Source organism: Paroedura picta, chromosome 1, assembly GCF_049243985.1.
Source record: "Paroedura picta isolate Pp20150507F chromosome 1, Ppicta_v3.0, whole genome shotgun sequence".
Taxonomy (NCBI): domain Eukaryota; kingdom Metazoa; phylum Chordata; class Lepidosauria; order Squamata; family Gekkonidae; genus Paroedura; species Paroedura picta.
Genome location: NC_135369.1, coordinates 167,337,980 through 167,354,123, shown reverse-complemented (window position 1 = coordinate 167,354,123; position 16,144 = coordinate 167,337,980). Strand labels below are relative to the sequence as shown.

Genomic DNA, 16,144 nt, shown 5'->3' with positions numbered 1-16,144 from the left:
TCCCAGTAATGTTAACTTCAAACCTCTGCCGGTGTTATATAGCTGTAGTTGTGCAGAGAAAATGGCAAAGGTTGCAAACAAAAAGAAACGGAGGGGGGGGGGAAATAGGGACCAAAGTTTTTAGCTTTCTGTTCAAGGCGCTCTCAAGAAACAAAACTGCATTCCCCCAACCTAGAGCTCGCCTTGCAATTTATAACAGAAGCTGTTTGCATGCATTGCACATCCCTGTAATGCAGCAATCCCTGTACAGATTCCAGCGCACAGTATATTAGCGGAGATTAAGTCAGGTGCCAACATCTCTTAACAAAATGTAATAACGTTTTGACAGCTGTCCAATCTGCATGTATAGCAATATAGGTATCTCTATCATGCACATTAGCATTGTGTTCAGTAAGGGGGAGGGGAGGAGCGGGAATCAAACCCGTGGTCCGAACATCATTATTGACCCTGCTTTTGCTAGTAATTTAATCGAAATGGGGCCATTTATCCTACAGCAAGCCACAGGTAATTTTATTTGCCTATTGACTTTGTGCCTCAGAGAGATCATTAACCCCTCTTCAGCCTTACAACAACTAGCCAGCTGGGATTTCCCTCTTGAGCCACTCGAACACGGCGCTGTGAAGCTGTTCCCAGGTTTGGCCCCTCGAGACAAGCAGAGGACTCAAGACAAGTACCTGTGAAAAGCCCTGCCATGCCCTTCCAAGGACAGTTCCAGAATGCAGCACTGCTGATGTGCCCTTGGCGCTGATGCTTACAGGGCACATTGGTACCAGAGGGGAGGAGAAGGGATATGTCACAGAAATGGAAGCATCCGGGAGAAGGGTCGACATGCAGCAGGCAAATGGAGCCGGTAGAAAGGAAATGGCCCTCCTCCTTCTGCGCCAGTTCCCCCCTGAACAGTATGGCCTCTGCAGCTGTGTTCGGTTATGAGAAATTTGGGGGAACTGATCACAGAATGACGCATATTGCTGAACAGTTAAAGGCCTAAGGCCTTTAATCATTTATGTTCATAGACTTATGGAATCATAGAGTTGGAAGGGGCCAGACAGGCCATCTAGTCCAACCCCCTGCTCAACGCAGGATCAGCCTTAAGCACCTGGGATAAGTATCTGTCCAGCCGCTGCTTGAAGACTGCCAGTCATGGGGAGCTCACCACCTCCACAGGCAGCCAATTTCACTGCAGAACTACTCTGGCTGTGAAATTTTCTTCCTGACATGTAGCCAGTATCCTTCTACACGTAGTTTAAACCCATTACTGTAGTTCTTATCCTCTGCTTCCAACAGAAACCATTACTTGCCCTCTTTTAAGGTTAATTTCAAATACTTGAAAAGAGCAATCATGTCCCCTCTCAACCTCCTGTTCTCCAGGCTGATTCTTCGGGGGGACCTGGGGATCCTCCAGAATTGCAGCTTATCTCCAAACTACAGAAACCAGCTCCCCTGGAGAACATGAATCTGTTGGAGGGCGGACTCTATGGCATCATACCAGGGTGGCCAAACTACGGGTCTCCAGAGGTCCGTGGATCCCACGAGCACCCACAATTCATGGGAACTGTAGTCCATGGTCCTCTGGAGAGCCACAGTTTCGCCACCCCTGGATCATACCTCACTGAGAGGTCTGTCCTCCCCAGCAGGGGTAGTCAACCTGTGGTCCTCCAGATGTTCATGGACTACAATTCCCACGAGCCCCTGCCAGCGTTTGCTGGCAGGGGCTCATGGGGATTGTAGTCCATGAACATCTGGAGGACCACAGGTTGACTACCCCTGCTCCCCAGGATCCATCGCCAAATCTCCAGGGGTTTTTCAACCTGGAGCTGGCAACTCTGTCCCTCCATCCTTTGCCAGTACAGGGAGGGGGTGGGCCTGACAACTTTACAGCAGGCCTGTACCACAGCCAGGACCGTGGGCGTTGCTGCTTTGAAACAGAAGGGCGGAAAGCTCCCGCTGCCACCTGTGTGACAGTGACGAAGGCACGCCCTCAGAGCCCTTCCCTCCCATCTATATGACATGGGAACCGTGACTCCACACCACGCTGTAAAAACTGCAAGTGCAACTACAGACTGGAAAATGCAATCTTTCTTCCAACAACAACGTGGAGCCTGAAACCTGAGAGGGCCGGGGATGGGAGCCTCTTTATTGTCATCTATATGTCATCTGCAGTTAGGCGGTTACAGCCGGCCGCTCTGCAGCCCACAATCAATGCAAATGCAGGAAAAGGGCTAGAGAGCTACCGAGTGCAGAGTGGGATGTCTCAGGGGGGTTTGGGGGAGAGGGAGGGGAATAAATGTCTGCCCTTGGCTGCTAAGGCAGGCTTAAGAATGTTTGGCCTTGATGCAGGCAGCTGGAATAGATGTCAGCATGGTGGGGGGGTTCAGGACTGCAGAAGCCTCCCTCTGGGACCAGAGGAATTAGTGGCACACACAAAGATGGATGTTGGATTCATTGGCACAATTTTATTAGTTTTGCAAGGGCCAGCGTGGTGTAGTGGTTAAGACTGGTTTTATTGGGGGGGGGGGTTATTCTGTTTCATTCCATAGAGAGTGGTGGGATATAAATCTAAATAATAACATAAATAAGAGCAGTGGACTAATCTAGAGAAGCAGGTTTGATTCCCCACTCTTCCACAGGCTGGGTGATCTTGGACCAATCACAGTTCTCTTAGGGCTGCTCTCACAGAGCAGTTCTCCCAGAGCTCTCTCAGCCCCACCTACCTCATACAGTGCCTGTTGTAGGGAGACGGAATGGTGTTTGTAAGCCCTTTTGAGACTTCTTTGGGTAGCAGAAAGTGGAGGGTAAAAGAACAGTGCTTCTCTTATGCAAGTCAGTGAATCCAAATTTTCACAGCTCAAAAATCTGCCTTTTCATTGATGATCAGGGCACCCTAGCTCTAGAATATTGTGAAGGGATAACTTGCGGTCTCATTTCTTAATGAAAAGCCTCTCTGACTTTATCTCATGAGGGGGGGGGAGAATCTCTTGCCTCTTTGAGCCTCAGTCTGCAAAAAAGAAAGTTGACTCTTTTCCTATTTCACATTACGAAGATTGCTATGCTTTAAAAAGGGGAAGGGGGAACAGCCAAGCAGAAATAATTTCAGATAAGGGTATCACTTCCTGCCAAAATTCACTCCTCCCAAGGGTCATATGATCCAAAAGTGACTACACTCATTGTCATTTAGCTGAAATGATAAATAACCTCGACTCAAGTACCTGAATTACTTGCTTGTTATCAGCTGAAATTATGGGGGGAAATGTCATTTTATTTCTTGGATATAACCCAGTATGCTTTCATTTCAGTAATGTATCCCGCTCTTTAAAACCCTAGGAAATTATACCTCAAATAGACATTCCAATCTACAGCTTAATAGAAACTGCTCAGCAGATTACAGGTCCAAAACAATTTTGGATACTAATGCAGAAAACTATTCTAAGTTTAAGCAAATTCATGTAGGCTTGAGGAATTTGCCTTTTGATTGTTAAGTGAGCAGAAGAACTTCCGTTTTGATTGCTGGCCCTTGATTTGCATACCGTACAATTTGCCCATCTGCCTTTCTTGAATGTTTACATAAACTGGAAATTACGCACCTCCCAAGAGGAAATGCATTGCTTGCTTATGATGCATGCAAACAAAAGGAGACTTATAGTGTTGCCAGCCATTGAGGAGGGACTGCAAACAAAACAGCCAATGTGGCAAAGTCCCTGCACGGAACCGCAGCACAGCCTCATCTGGAATACCGTGTCACAGTCCTAGTTGCTGCCAAAGATACTGGATGGCTGCAGGAAGGTGCGGAAGAGTGCAACTCCATGATTAAAGGGCTGGAGCACATTTCTTATCAGGAATGGCAAGGAAGTCTGGGTCTGTCCATTTAGAGTCAAGATGACTCGCGGAGGAATAAGATGAGGATTTACAAAATATGCACGGGAGGGGGAGGAAGGCTAAAGAGAACTTTTCCTCCCTCTGTTATAGTGAATGTGCTAGTAAATAATGGATTGGGAGCCTTTGATGTCCAGTAGCCAATATTCCATCTCTTGGTCACTCCCTGAGAAGTTTCACTGAGGGCAAACTGAAGAGACAGAACCCTAGAAAATTGATTTAGGAAAGAGTGTCATGCTTGGCGATCCCTTGCCATCGTCACCCGTACCTGGACTGGAGGTGGCTTCTGGATGGGAAGAAGGCAACAGCAGAATGATAATATGGAGCAGGAAGGAGCTAGAAGAAGAACAGCAGCTGTTTTTGGACCCCGCTTTTTACTAATTTAGAGAGCCAGTCTGGTGTAGTGGGTAGGAGTGCGGACTTCTAATCTAGCGAGCCAGGTTTGATTCCGCTCTCCCCCACATGCAGCCAGCTGGGTGACCTTGGGCTCATCATGGCACTTATAAAGCTATTCTGACCAAGCAGTGATATCAGGGCTCTCTCCCTGTTGTGGGGAGAGGAAAGGGAAGTGCCTGTTGTGGAGAGTGCCTGTTGTGGGGAGAGGAAAGGGAAGGCGAATGTAAGCCACATTGAGACTCCTTTGAGTTGAAAGAAGTGGCATATAAGAACCAAATCTTCTTCTTCCTCTACCTCAAAGGGTCTCTGTTGTGGGGCAAGAAAAGGGAAGGCGAATGTAAGCCACTTTGAGATGCCTTTGGGTAGAGAAAAGCAGCATATAGGAACCAACTCTTCTACTTCAACCCAAAGGAATCTCAAAGCGGCTTACAATCGCCTTCCCTTCCTCTCCCCACAACAGACCCTGTGAGGGAGGTGAGGCCAAGAAAATTTTGAGAGAAGTGTGACTGGTCCAAGGTCACCCAGCTGGCTGCATGTGGAGGAAGAGTGAAGAATCAAACTAGATTAGAGGCTGCCACAGGCTTTGGAGAGAGCTGAGAGAAGGAGGGGCCCGAGAAGGCTCTTCCCCTGCTAAGAAATGTCCACCTGGCTTGGCTTTAACTAATTAGTCACAAATCAGAGAAGTCTCCTGATTATGTGAGGGTGGAGTTTCTTTGGAAGCTTCCTCCAGGCCATCCCAGGTACCCGTCAAGTATCCTTCTGCAGCATGTGAAGCAAAACGTTTTTAGGATTTTATCACTCAGTCATGCCAAACTGAAGGTTATAATCATTGGGGGCTTTAAAAAAAAAAAGAGGGGGAGGAGGGGAAGAGATGTTCTGTTCACTGAAGTGTTGTAATGGGTTTCTAAAAGCTGTTGATTAATTTGAGAGCTTTAAAGGAACTTCACCTGGACTCCAAGCCAAGAACTGTCACTTTCAGCTGCTGCTGCACACAGACCGATGAAGATGCAGGAATCGGCCAGGATGAGTCAGCGCACAGTGCGCTGCAGCACTTATAAACCCTGGAGTTATTTCCTTGCCCTTTAATGATCATCTCTCACAGGGCCTTTTTCTGCTGCCCTTTGACATAGTCCAGCTTGCACACCGACTGGACTGACTTCAGGTACTTGGAAAACCCTGCCTCTGCCCTCTTATGTTACTGGGCAACAGTGAGTTCTCAGCTTGCAGTATGTCTGTAGGCAAGCGAACCTTGTCAGCTATTCCTGGAAAAGGAGCCCTCATTTAGCCAAAGCAACGTCTGGGGGAGGGAAGAGACATAAGGTGGGAAAGAAGAGGCGTAGCTTTTATACCCCGCTTTTCTCAACTTTGAGTGTCAAAGTGTTTTACAATCGCCTGCCGTTCTTCTCCCCACAACAGGCATCCTGTGATACAGGTGGGGCCGAGGGAGCTCTGCGAGAACAGCTCTAAGAGAACTGTGACTGGCCCAAGATCACCCAGCTGGCTGCGTGTGGAGGAAGAGTGGGAAATCCGACGGTTCTCCAGGTTAGAGCTTTCTGCTCTTAATCACCACACCTCTAAATAGTTTTTTTTTAACCCCTCACTGCCTGTAACTGTTGTTAGAGTACTCAGAACCTCCTCTTTCAGGTGCTGTCCATCTCAACTGCCTTGAGCTGGATGGAAACACAGATGTTAACGTTTCAATTAATTAATCTAAATGGGACTATAATGAAGAATTCTCCCCCCCCCCAGAAAACAGCTATGTTACAATTTAAAGCATTTTAAATGCTCCTAAAATACTTGAAAATGTTTTAGTTTTTTAGTGTTACAGATTCTTGGGAAAGAAATGGAGGAGGGGATGGCTGAAAGGAAACAGCAAAGAAAATGCTTTCACTGGACAGAGACTGACAGCAAGGAAATAATATTCCCAAAGAACTAGGCAGCCGTTTGGCTGGCAAAATTCCAGCTCCCTCCCAGTCTTCCTTGCCTGGGGACAAAGTGTCCGTAATCTAAATTATACCATTGTCAATTTGTGGAAACAGGGCTTTACAGTTGTGCCTGGACATATGAATCTACCCATGCAAATAGGGTATATCTTATTTGACTTTATATGTATGTTGTGCATATGTGTGTCCGCTTCATTCAATGCATTTGAATTTTTGCAGTTCTACAGATACTAGTCCCCCATATTCATTCGATTGTCCTTTCTTACACAGAGATGTGTATTCGTGGACTGATTCCGCACAAGGAATTTGCCCCCAGGACAGCCTCTCGCTGCTCACAGGTTTTAGTGCTGCTTCCACATGACGTCGGAAGCAACCTGGAGCTCTAAAGTGGCTAGTGCAAGTTTCCCCAAGATTTGCTCCGCAATGAGGGAAATCGCAAAAACACAATTTGTCACTTCTTGTCGCGCTTCACATCAGGGAACAACCAGGGGCAAGCCTGTGTGGAGGGAGAAATGCAAGACAGTCTCTGTAGCATTTTGCCCATCCTTACACTTGCCCTTCCTTCATCATTTCCTGCTTGAGATTTTTTTTAAAAAAATGGCACAGTCTGCGTTGCTGTGGGACTGCAAAGCTACATGCCCTCTATAAAAATAAATGGTGGTCTTGTTGTCCTCGGTAATGTTGGGATCGGCAGCCAAACCACATTAAAAAAAATATATAGCCAGACCACATTCCTGTGTGTGTTTTCTAGCCTTGGGGTATGAATGGGGAAGGAGGGTGTGTGTGATAAGCAGCCCTCTCCCTGTTAGCTTGGCATCTGTGCTCTGTGTTTAAAATCTTTACTGTGAACACACAATCATCGGGGTCCAGTTACCATGGCCAGCTTATCAAAAATGAACCCAAAAATTAAGAGAGACCATTATAAGAATCCTGAAAAGAGATCTAAGGGGGAATATTTCATTGTTGTGGCATGATCCCGTGGCAACGCAGAAGTGTTAGTTTTTTTAAAAAAATGTTTTGGTGTTGTGGCATTTCCCCATACAAAAGTGGAAGTACACTTGTTTTTAAAAAATAATAATTTTGGGGCTCGGGGGGGGGGATTTGAGTCCTTGAAACAACCACTGTGATGGAATTTGTGCCCTGTGGTGATTGACAAGCTGAGCAGCAGGGGGAGAAGTTTGGGTTGTTCTCACTTGCTGCCTCATCGTGAGGCAAAAAGCCAGGACAAAGTGGCGGGAAAACGTGGGAGGGGTTTCCTGTCAGGAAGCTTGCAAACGTGCGGCTCCCATCCGCATGTTTGCAAACAGGAAGTGGGGCGCATTTTACGCCTCCATGTGGAATTGGGTCACATGAACAGGGCTACTTGAGTCTATCAGCCAGCATGGTGGAAGGCTTAAGAGCGGTGGCTTCTAATCTGACGAGCCCGGTTTGATTCCCCGCTCCTCCACATGCAGCCCGCTGGGTCTCCTTGTGCTCGTCACAGCCCTGATAGTGCTGTTCTTACAGAGCAGTCCTGTCAGGGCTCTCTCAGCCTCACCTCCCTCACAGGGTGTCTGTTGTCGGTAAAGGAAGGGAAGGAGAATGTAAGCTGCTTTGAGACTTCTTCGGGCAGTGAAAAGCAGGGTATAAAAACCAACTCTTCTATTTACTCTGGCTGGCATAGGTCTCATATCTCCTACTGATCCTTTTATCTGGAGATGTCCAGGATTGCTATAGGACTTTCTGCATGCCAAACAGATGTCTAACCACTGAGTCACAATCCCTCCTAAGGAAATTTCAGCAACCATTCTTATCCATCATCTCTATAATACAAGTGTAACATAGATCATCACATCTGTTATTGTTTTGGGCATTCTAAGGAGCGCTTAGAGAAACTGAGGAATTTCAGCAAACTCAGACTTTAAGGTTCCCTTGTAACAAGAAGAAGAAGGAGAAGAGTTGGTTCTTATATGCTGCTTTTCTCTACCCGAAGGAGGCTCAAAGCGGCTTACAGTCGCCTTCCCTTTCCTCTCCCCACAACAAACACCCTGTGGGGTGGGTGAGGCTGAGAGATCCCTGATGTCACTGCTCGGTCACAACAGCTTTATCAGTGCTGTGGTGAGCCCAAGGTCACCCAGCTGGCTGCATGTGGGGGAGCGCAGAATCAAACCCAGGCCGCCAGATTAGAAGTCTGCACTCCTAACCACTACACCAAATTGGCTCTCTTGAATATCAATCCATTCAGCAGACTCTGTTAACAGCCAGTGAGAGCCCCTGGAATTCTAACTTCTACACTACAGACAGAGATTCAAGTATTGATTGTTAATAGGAGTTATGCACCAGTGAATCTCGCGTAAATGCAAGAAGCACACTTTACTCAGCTCAAGCTCTGCTAAACTAGGAGTAACTGATTCTTCCGCCTTGCAAAAAATGGTGTCACTGGAGCAAAAATTCATTTTAGAATTGGTATTGAAGATAACGGCTCATTTGGGGCCATTACGGATCAGAAAGTTGCACACACGGTCTTTATCAGATTCATAGCAGATTACTGTACACTTCAGAGAATCATAATACGTCAGCGTGGGTAATAAAAGAATGAACAGGCCTCGGGTGGAATCTCAAAGATATTGTTGCAATGGGCACAATATCTTAAACATACAATAAACAACTGAACTGAACACCCCTCTCTCTCTCAAGCAGAGCAAGAGACGATAGAAATGTGGAATGGCCCTCTTGACAAAAAGTTTTCACAGTGTCAATATGGTAGACTGGTCAGGCAGGGGTGGCCAAACTGTGGCTTTCCAGATGACCATGGACTACAATTACCATTAGCCCCAGCTAATTGGCCATTATGGTGGGGACTCATGGGAATTGTAGTCCATGACCACAGTTTAGCCACCCCTGGACTAGAAGATGGGAGACCCGGGTTTGAATTTCCACTCTGCCATGAAAACTTGATGGGTGACCTTAGGCCAGCCACACAGTTTTACCAAATCTGCTCACAGGGCTATTGAGAGGAGAAGGAGGAAAGAACGATGTAAATCATTTTGGGTCCCCATTTGGGAGAAAAGCAGCATATAAATGAAATAAATAAGACATTCAGAGGATCATTCCACTACCTCCTTAAAAACATTACAGCTAAAAAAGCTGTATAAATAGAAGGTGATCCAACCAGAGCATGCCTATGGAAGAAGAGGAGGAGGAGAGTTTTTTGTACCCTGCTTTTCTCTACCATAAGGAGTTTCAAAGTGGCTTACAAGTGCCTCACTTCCGCTCCCCACAATAGACACTCAGTCAGGTAGGTGAGGCAAAGAGCTCTGAGAGAATTGTGACTGGCCCAAGGTCACCCAGCTGGCTGCATGTGGAAGAGTCAGGAATCAAACCTGGCTCTACAGCTCAGAGTCTGACACTCTTAACCACCACACCATGCTGGCTCTCATGGAAAGGTGTATCCCTTCTGATTTCTGAATTAAAAATTCATAAGCAGCCGAAGCAATTGGCTAGAGATTTGGGAACATTTCGAGAGATTCAGGAACATTTCATGTGAAACCAGCCACTGATGGCATCTTGCTGCAGCATTAAAGGGTGGTGTTTCCCAAGAAAAAGCCATGCAAATTCTGTACCTTATAAAGTAGTATTGTACTCAGCCTCTTCCTTATTGATAAGGAAGAGGACCATGTTACTCTGCAGACAGTCCTCTGGTCCAGGGGTAGTCAACCTGTGGTCCTCCAGATGTTCATGGACTACAATTCCCATGAACCCCTTCCAGCAAGTGCTGGCAGGGGCTCATGGGAATCGTAGTCCATGGACATCTGGAGGACCACAGGTTGACTACCCCTGCTCTGGTCTACAGGAGCCTTATTTGACCCAGTCAGGTGACCTGCAGGAATATCACGTGGGTAGGTTTGGGATGTGATTAAGTGGCAAGGCTAGACAAGGGATATCAATAGCAGGATTCATACAAGAGATCTGTTCTGGGGCAGAGCGGTGTTCCAATCTTGGCTTTTGGGCTTAAATCTCCATTCATCCAGAGCAGGAAACACCAGCCCAACAACTGGCAACCTAATCAGAGGCTCTTTGCTACACAGATGCCAAGGAACAAGAAAGGCACGCTAGGCAAGCTTCGTATGGGGGGGGGAGGTGTACAATGTGTGGGAAAGAAAGGCTTTTTTGCACATCATGTTTTTTAAGACTTAGGCTTTTCACAAAAAAAAAAAACCCTGCTCGAATGTGCAGCAATGCTAAAATAAGATGTGCCCCTGGCACAACTACAGATGCCACCACTACAATATTCTGTTTGAAGGCCTGGATCCAGCAACAGGGAAGGATAGACAGACAAAGTTTTATTCAAGACTTTGCCTACATCCAGGTGGGTGGCTGTCTTGCTCTGAAGCAGCAGAACTGAGTTTGAGTCCAGTGGCCCCTTTAAGACCCACAACGGTTTATTCAAGGCACGAGCTTTCGTGTGCATCAGGGGTAGCCAAACTGCGCCTCTCCAGATGTCCATGGACTCCAATTCCCATGAGCCCCTGACAGCGAATTCACTGGCAGGGGCTCATGGGAATTGTAGTCCATGGACATATGGAGGGCCGCAGTTTGACTACCCTTGGTGTGCATGCACACCTCCTCAGATACAGCTGAATTAAACAAAGTTATTTGTATCTGAAGAAGTGTGCATGCACATGAAAACTTTTACCTTGAATTAAAAATGTGTAGGTCTTAAAGGGGCCAGTGGACTCAGCATAGTTCTGCATGCTCAAGACCTTGTGTGACACCTGGCACTTTCCTCCCAAGAACATTGAAGTGCCCCAAAGTGGGTTGCACGAGATCTTGCGTAAGTAGAAATGCAAGCAGAGATACATTAAATCTGGCGACTGCTGTCTTGCATTTCCACTTCTGCAAGAGCTCTAGCAGAAATACAGCACTGGGGCCAAGCTGACATGTCAAAGACCAACCCCTGCCCCAGCAAACTTTTAAAGTACTATGAATATTTATACAGTTTTGGAAAAGACAGTATGAATAGTCATATAATTTTTACATAACATGATTTTCCTTTGATTAGGAGCCAGGATTTCAAATAACAAGCCCATATTTATATGTAAGTCAGAAGGCCCCAATCCTTATCCCCACTAGATCAGGGAATCTGATAGCAGAAAAGCTCTTGTTAAAAATATTAATTGTTCATCAAGAACAAGTCCGGTTGAAGGCCCCTAGTTCCTAATCTTGGCTAAGGATGGATGGAATTTGAACAGTTTGCAATTCTGATGCCATCAAATGCTGCTCAGCTATTATCCATAACAATGGGCTAAGGTGTGTAATTTAAGAAGAGCTGTTTTTTTGTACCCCGCTTCTTGCTACCTAAAGAAGTCTTAAAGTGGCTTAAAACCACCTACCCCTCCTCTCGCCACCACAGACACCCTGTGAGATTGGTGAGTCTGAGAGAGCTCTGAGAGGACTGTGACTGGCCCAAGGGCACCCAGCTAGCTGCATGTAGAGGAGGAGTGGGTAATCAAACCTGGTTCTTAAGATTAGAGGCCACTGCTCTTAACCACCACACCAAGCTGCCTCTCAAATAACTGGGCTGCCTCAGAGGGAATGGAAGGGCACAGCCAATTTGCTGCAAAGGCCAAAAATGGGGTGCACTGGTGAATCACACTGGCGGTAGATTCTGTACCTCTGCAAACACCCGCTACATGCTATGAACAGTGTGATTTGAGAATAGCATTTGGACAATCTACAGGTGACCGCAAAACCTCCAGTAAACGTCAGCCACCTGCTGATTCCAGCCAATGTTATTTCCATATGCAATAACACACAAGGAGAGTAACACCACAGTGCCATTCCCAGTAAGCTACAACTATGTCCTTTAACAGCTTCAGTAAAGAACAAAAGTGGATCGTTTCTTCCAGGGCTGACCAAACTGTGGTTCTCCAGATGCCCTTGGACTACAATTATCATGAGCCCCTGCCAGTATGATGATCGTGGTAATTGTTGACCGTGGACATCTGGAGAGCCACAGTTTGGCCACCTCTGGATCCATTGCACTGCATCTGCCACTGTCAACAAAAGAAGCACACAGGACATATAAAGCAAAGCTGTTTGTATAGACGTACTGAATGACTCCAAAGCACTAGAGACACAAGAAGCATTGTGCTTTCCCAAAACCAGGACTGGATTTAAAAGGAAATAAAGAAAACCCATTTCCAGGTACAGGGATGGATTCGCCTCAAAGCCCTAGGATGCAGTTCATGTAGTCTGCTATTACTCTTAGGCAGCATTCTTTCTCAGTGCTCACTGTATATGGTCCATGTGCATTCATGGGGTCGGGAAATTAACACTCCAGGACCCAGGAATTGGGCCAGATGGCTTTTGGGTATTTTCTAGCTCTATGAATCTATATGGAAAGGTGACTCAAGGTAATGATTTGGAAGGATTATGATGTTTGATGGGCCTCGCACCATCTCCACCAAGCTGATCCATGGGTCATGGCATGTTCAGACTTTATGAGCAGTGACAAAGAAGCATGAACTACTTGTGTCTGAACTGGGGACTCCTGCACATCCACCCACCCCAAACACATGAATACAAGTTCCATGTCTCTCCCCAGGAGAGATCAGAATCTGTGTGGTTTACATTTTGCAGGAAGAACAATGAACTGGCGCTTTCTGTGGAACATCTAAATCTTCCCTCCTCTGAAGAAAGCCTACCAGAACTCCAGCCAAGGATTAAAACTTGTGCCATAATGAATAGCCACTATCATCTCTTGTTAATAAATCTACATCCCATTTTAGGAAATGCATTTGGCTTCTAAGTGCATATGGTTTGACATGAACTGGTAAGTTCCTTTCAGGAATATGCATGTGTAAGAATTTCACTTCATTGAGCGGCACATCTTACGTTCTAGCAGTTCGCCATCTCTCAAAGAGCCATCCATTCAAACCACACGTCTTTTAAAAGGCTATCGCTCTTGGCTGGAGGGGAAAAACAAACCCCTCAAGGCCGGTTCTCCTAAGACTAAACCACCGTACGCCGCTTATCTATCTCTAAGCCTCATCTAAGCAGTCAAGAATGTGTGTCATCACTGGAGCAAGTAATGCCCACATATGGCAGAGAGTAAAATACCCTGAGATTTATGTGCTCTTAATCAAGGTGCGCTAACCAGATACTGAAAGGGAGAAACAGTTGTCAAGAGAAGGGGAGGGGGGGGAAGATTCAACTCATGTTCCTGTACCGTTCTGCAAAGATGTTACGATATAAACATCCTCAGCGTCTTGGATACTGGAGGCGTCCGTAGAGTCTTGATCGTTGGCTACAATTCCTACTGAAGAAAGGCTAGAAATAAAGGAGTGCATCTTTTTTGCATAAATATCCCTAATATTAAAATACGGAAGCTCATTGGTCTTTTCCTGGGGGCTGTTGTTGCACGGCTCCACGTCGATGTCCTTCTGCTTCTGATAGTACTTGGAGAACTTGTTGAAAATGATGGTGATTGGGAGAGCCACCACTAATATTCCACAGATGATGCAAGATGTCCCAATGATCTTTCCGGCCAAGGTGACTGGAAAGGTGTCTCCATAGCCAACAGTGGTCATGCTAATGGTGGCCCACCACCAGCAGATGGGGATGCTCTGCAGTTCTGACGTCTCGTCGTCTTTCTCCACTGAATAGGTCAGAACGGAAAAAATAGAAATCCCCACAGCCAGGAACAAAAGCAGAAGCCCAACCTCGTGGTAACTGTGCCGTAAAGTGGCACCCAGGGACCGCAGTCCGACGGAATGCCTCGCCAGCTTCAGGATGCGGAATATCCTCATTAGCCGTAAGATCTGAACCACTTTGCCCATATTTTCAATGTCTTCGCTCTCTTCCTCCTTTCTGTCCACCGCCAAGGTGGCGTAGAAGGGGATGATGGAGACAAAATCGATAATGTTCAGTGGATTCTTCCAGAACTTCTTCTGACTGGGAGCAGCAGCCAACCTGATCACCAGCTCAGAGGTGAACCAGATAATGCATATGATCTCCACAACCTCCAGAACAGGGTTTTCAATCTCTCTTTCATTGGCATCCAACTCTTGGAACTCCGGCATGCTGTGGATACACATGGTCACTATAGAGGCCAGGACCACGCTCAAGGATGAAACAGCAATCAACTTGGCTGACAAACAAGAAGCGGGATTCTCCATCCTGATCCATATGTTCTTGCGCAAGTTCCCGAGACACAGCTTATCAAACTTCTCAAGCTCCTTCTCAAAAATGGAAGACTCTTCCAATGTAGAGTCCATACTTTCTTCATTGCTTTTCTGGTCCCAGTCCTTCTCAGGACCGTCTTCTTTCCTTTCTTGGTACCTGTTGCTACAACAGGAATCAATGAAGAGTTCGTTGATGCCCCAATATTCTATTTCTTGGCTGAAGGAGAAGACACAAAGCTCTTCCATGACGTGGAGTTTACCTGTGTAATAGAAGTTCAGCACGTATCTGAACAAGGAAGGGTTCCGATCAAAATAATACTCCTTGTCTGCAACACTGTAGTCGTCGCACAGTTCCAGAATAGCCTCTTCTGAGTGGCATTTGAGTAGTTTCCCAAGCCTTGTATGGGGAAATCTGAGCAATGTACTTTGGCCAATGGACTGCTTGAAGCCACCCACGTTCAAGTTGACGAGCTCCTCGTCTTGTCCTGGTCTGTGGAAGAACTCACCATACACCATTTTGAATACTGTTCAGTTCTATGGCTTGCTTCCAAGGCATGTAATATTACATTGCATCTAAAAAGAAGAAGAAAGAATGCAAGATGTATTTCGGTAATTCAATTCAGTTTTGCTCTTGCCACAGTTCCTTTTCATTTCTACTTACTGTGAAAAGTCCTATTAAAAGCAGAGGAGAAACAAAAGGTTCAAATGCAGTGCTAAACACTTTAAGAGGGGTGAGATTAAATTACGTGGATGGTTTATTAAATTAGGTTTAGCACACCTAAGTAAACGAAAGTCCGGTTTACTCTTTGTCACTGGCTCAGAAGAGAGAGTTTGTTCCGCTTGTCTTTCAGTTGTATAATATTTAAATTATAAAGCCCATCCTTCAGATAACTTAAAAGGCAATCCCAGGAAGGTTTTCCAAGAATGGATCTCAGTAGAATTTTTTAAAAGTCAAGTCCATAATGCATTAGTTTCCCTTTTTCACAATAACATTCCTGAAACAATTTGGCCTTGTTTGAACCATAATCACGATGCCAAGTATTGTTTTCTGTGGTGCAGAAGCCAGAGGGTCCTATAACATCATCATCACACACACACACACACACACACACACACACACACACACACACACACACACACACACAGTACATGTGATATTAAGTCTTCAAACATGATACCCCTTTTTCTATGTTCTCCCCACATTCACTTGTAGAAGAGTTATGCTTTGTGTATGAAGCATTATACTGCATATTGCAACAGGTGGGCATTGGGGGAGGGGAAGGAGGAGATTATGCACCTCTTTCTTTGCTACTTTAAAATTTTTGGTAGCCAAACAGCTGTAGGAACTGAGCCTATGCCTTTGGCCAGGGGCTTAGCTTCAAGTAGTTACCTGGACACTAAATCTGGGAAGGAGATACAGGATCTGCAGCTTAGCCACAGAAGGGCCAGGTATAGATTCTGATATGGAAGAGTTTTGTCCAAATCCTGGTGATATAACATCACTTCTGGGTATTCCCTGGTATTGACATAGTGCCACTGTCGTAATTCCCTATCCCTGCCCTTCCCTTCCCTCTCCCACTGACTGCCAGCCCAATCAGCAACCCTAATATGATAATATGACACACATGCCAGATTAGGACATAACTCAAAAGATGATACTACTTAAAAGATGAGGGAGAGTAAAACCGTGGGATAGGCTGTAGAGCAAGGGTGTCCCAACTGTGGCTCTCCAGATGTCCATGGACTACAATTACCATGAGTCCCTGCTCT

At 46.0% G+C, this 16,144-nt stretch overlaps 1 protein-coding gene across 1 annotated transcript in view; it reads right to left on the bottom strand.

Annotated features, from left to right (window-relative positions):
- Window positions 1-16,144, bottom strand: part of KCNS3 (potassium voltage-gated channel modifier subfamily S member 3) — a 50,755-nt gene that overhangs the window by 10,734 nt on the left and 23,877 nt on the right. The window contains exon 3 of the mRNA XM_077311241.1: window positions 13,420-14,947. Within this exon, the coding sequence (XP_077167356.1) occupies window positions 13,420-14,890 (1,471 nt within the window). The 5' untranslated portion in view covers window positions 14,891-14,947. The remainder of the gene's footprint in view (window positions 1-13,419; window positions 14,948-16,144) is intronic.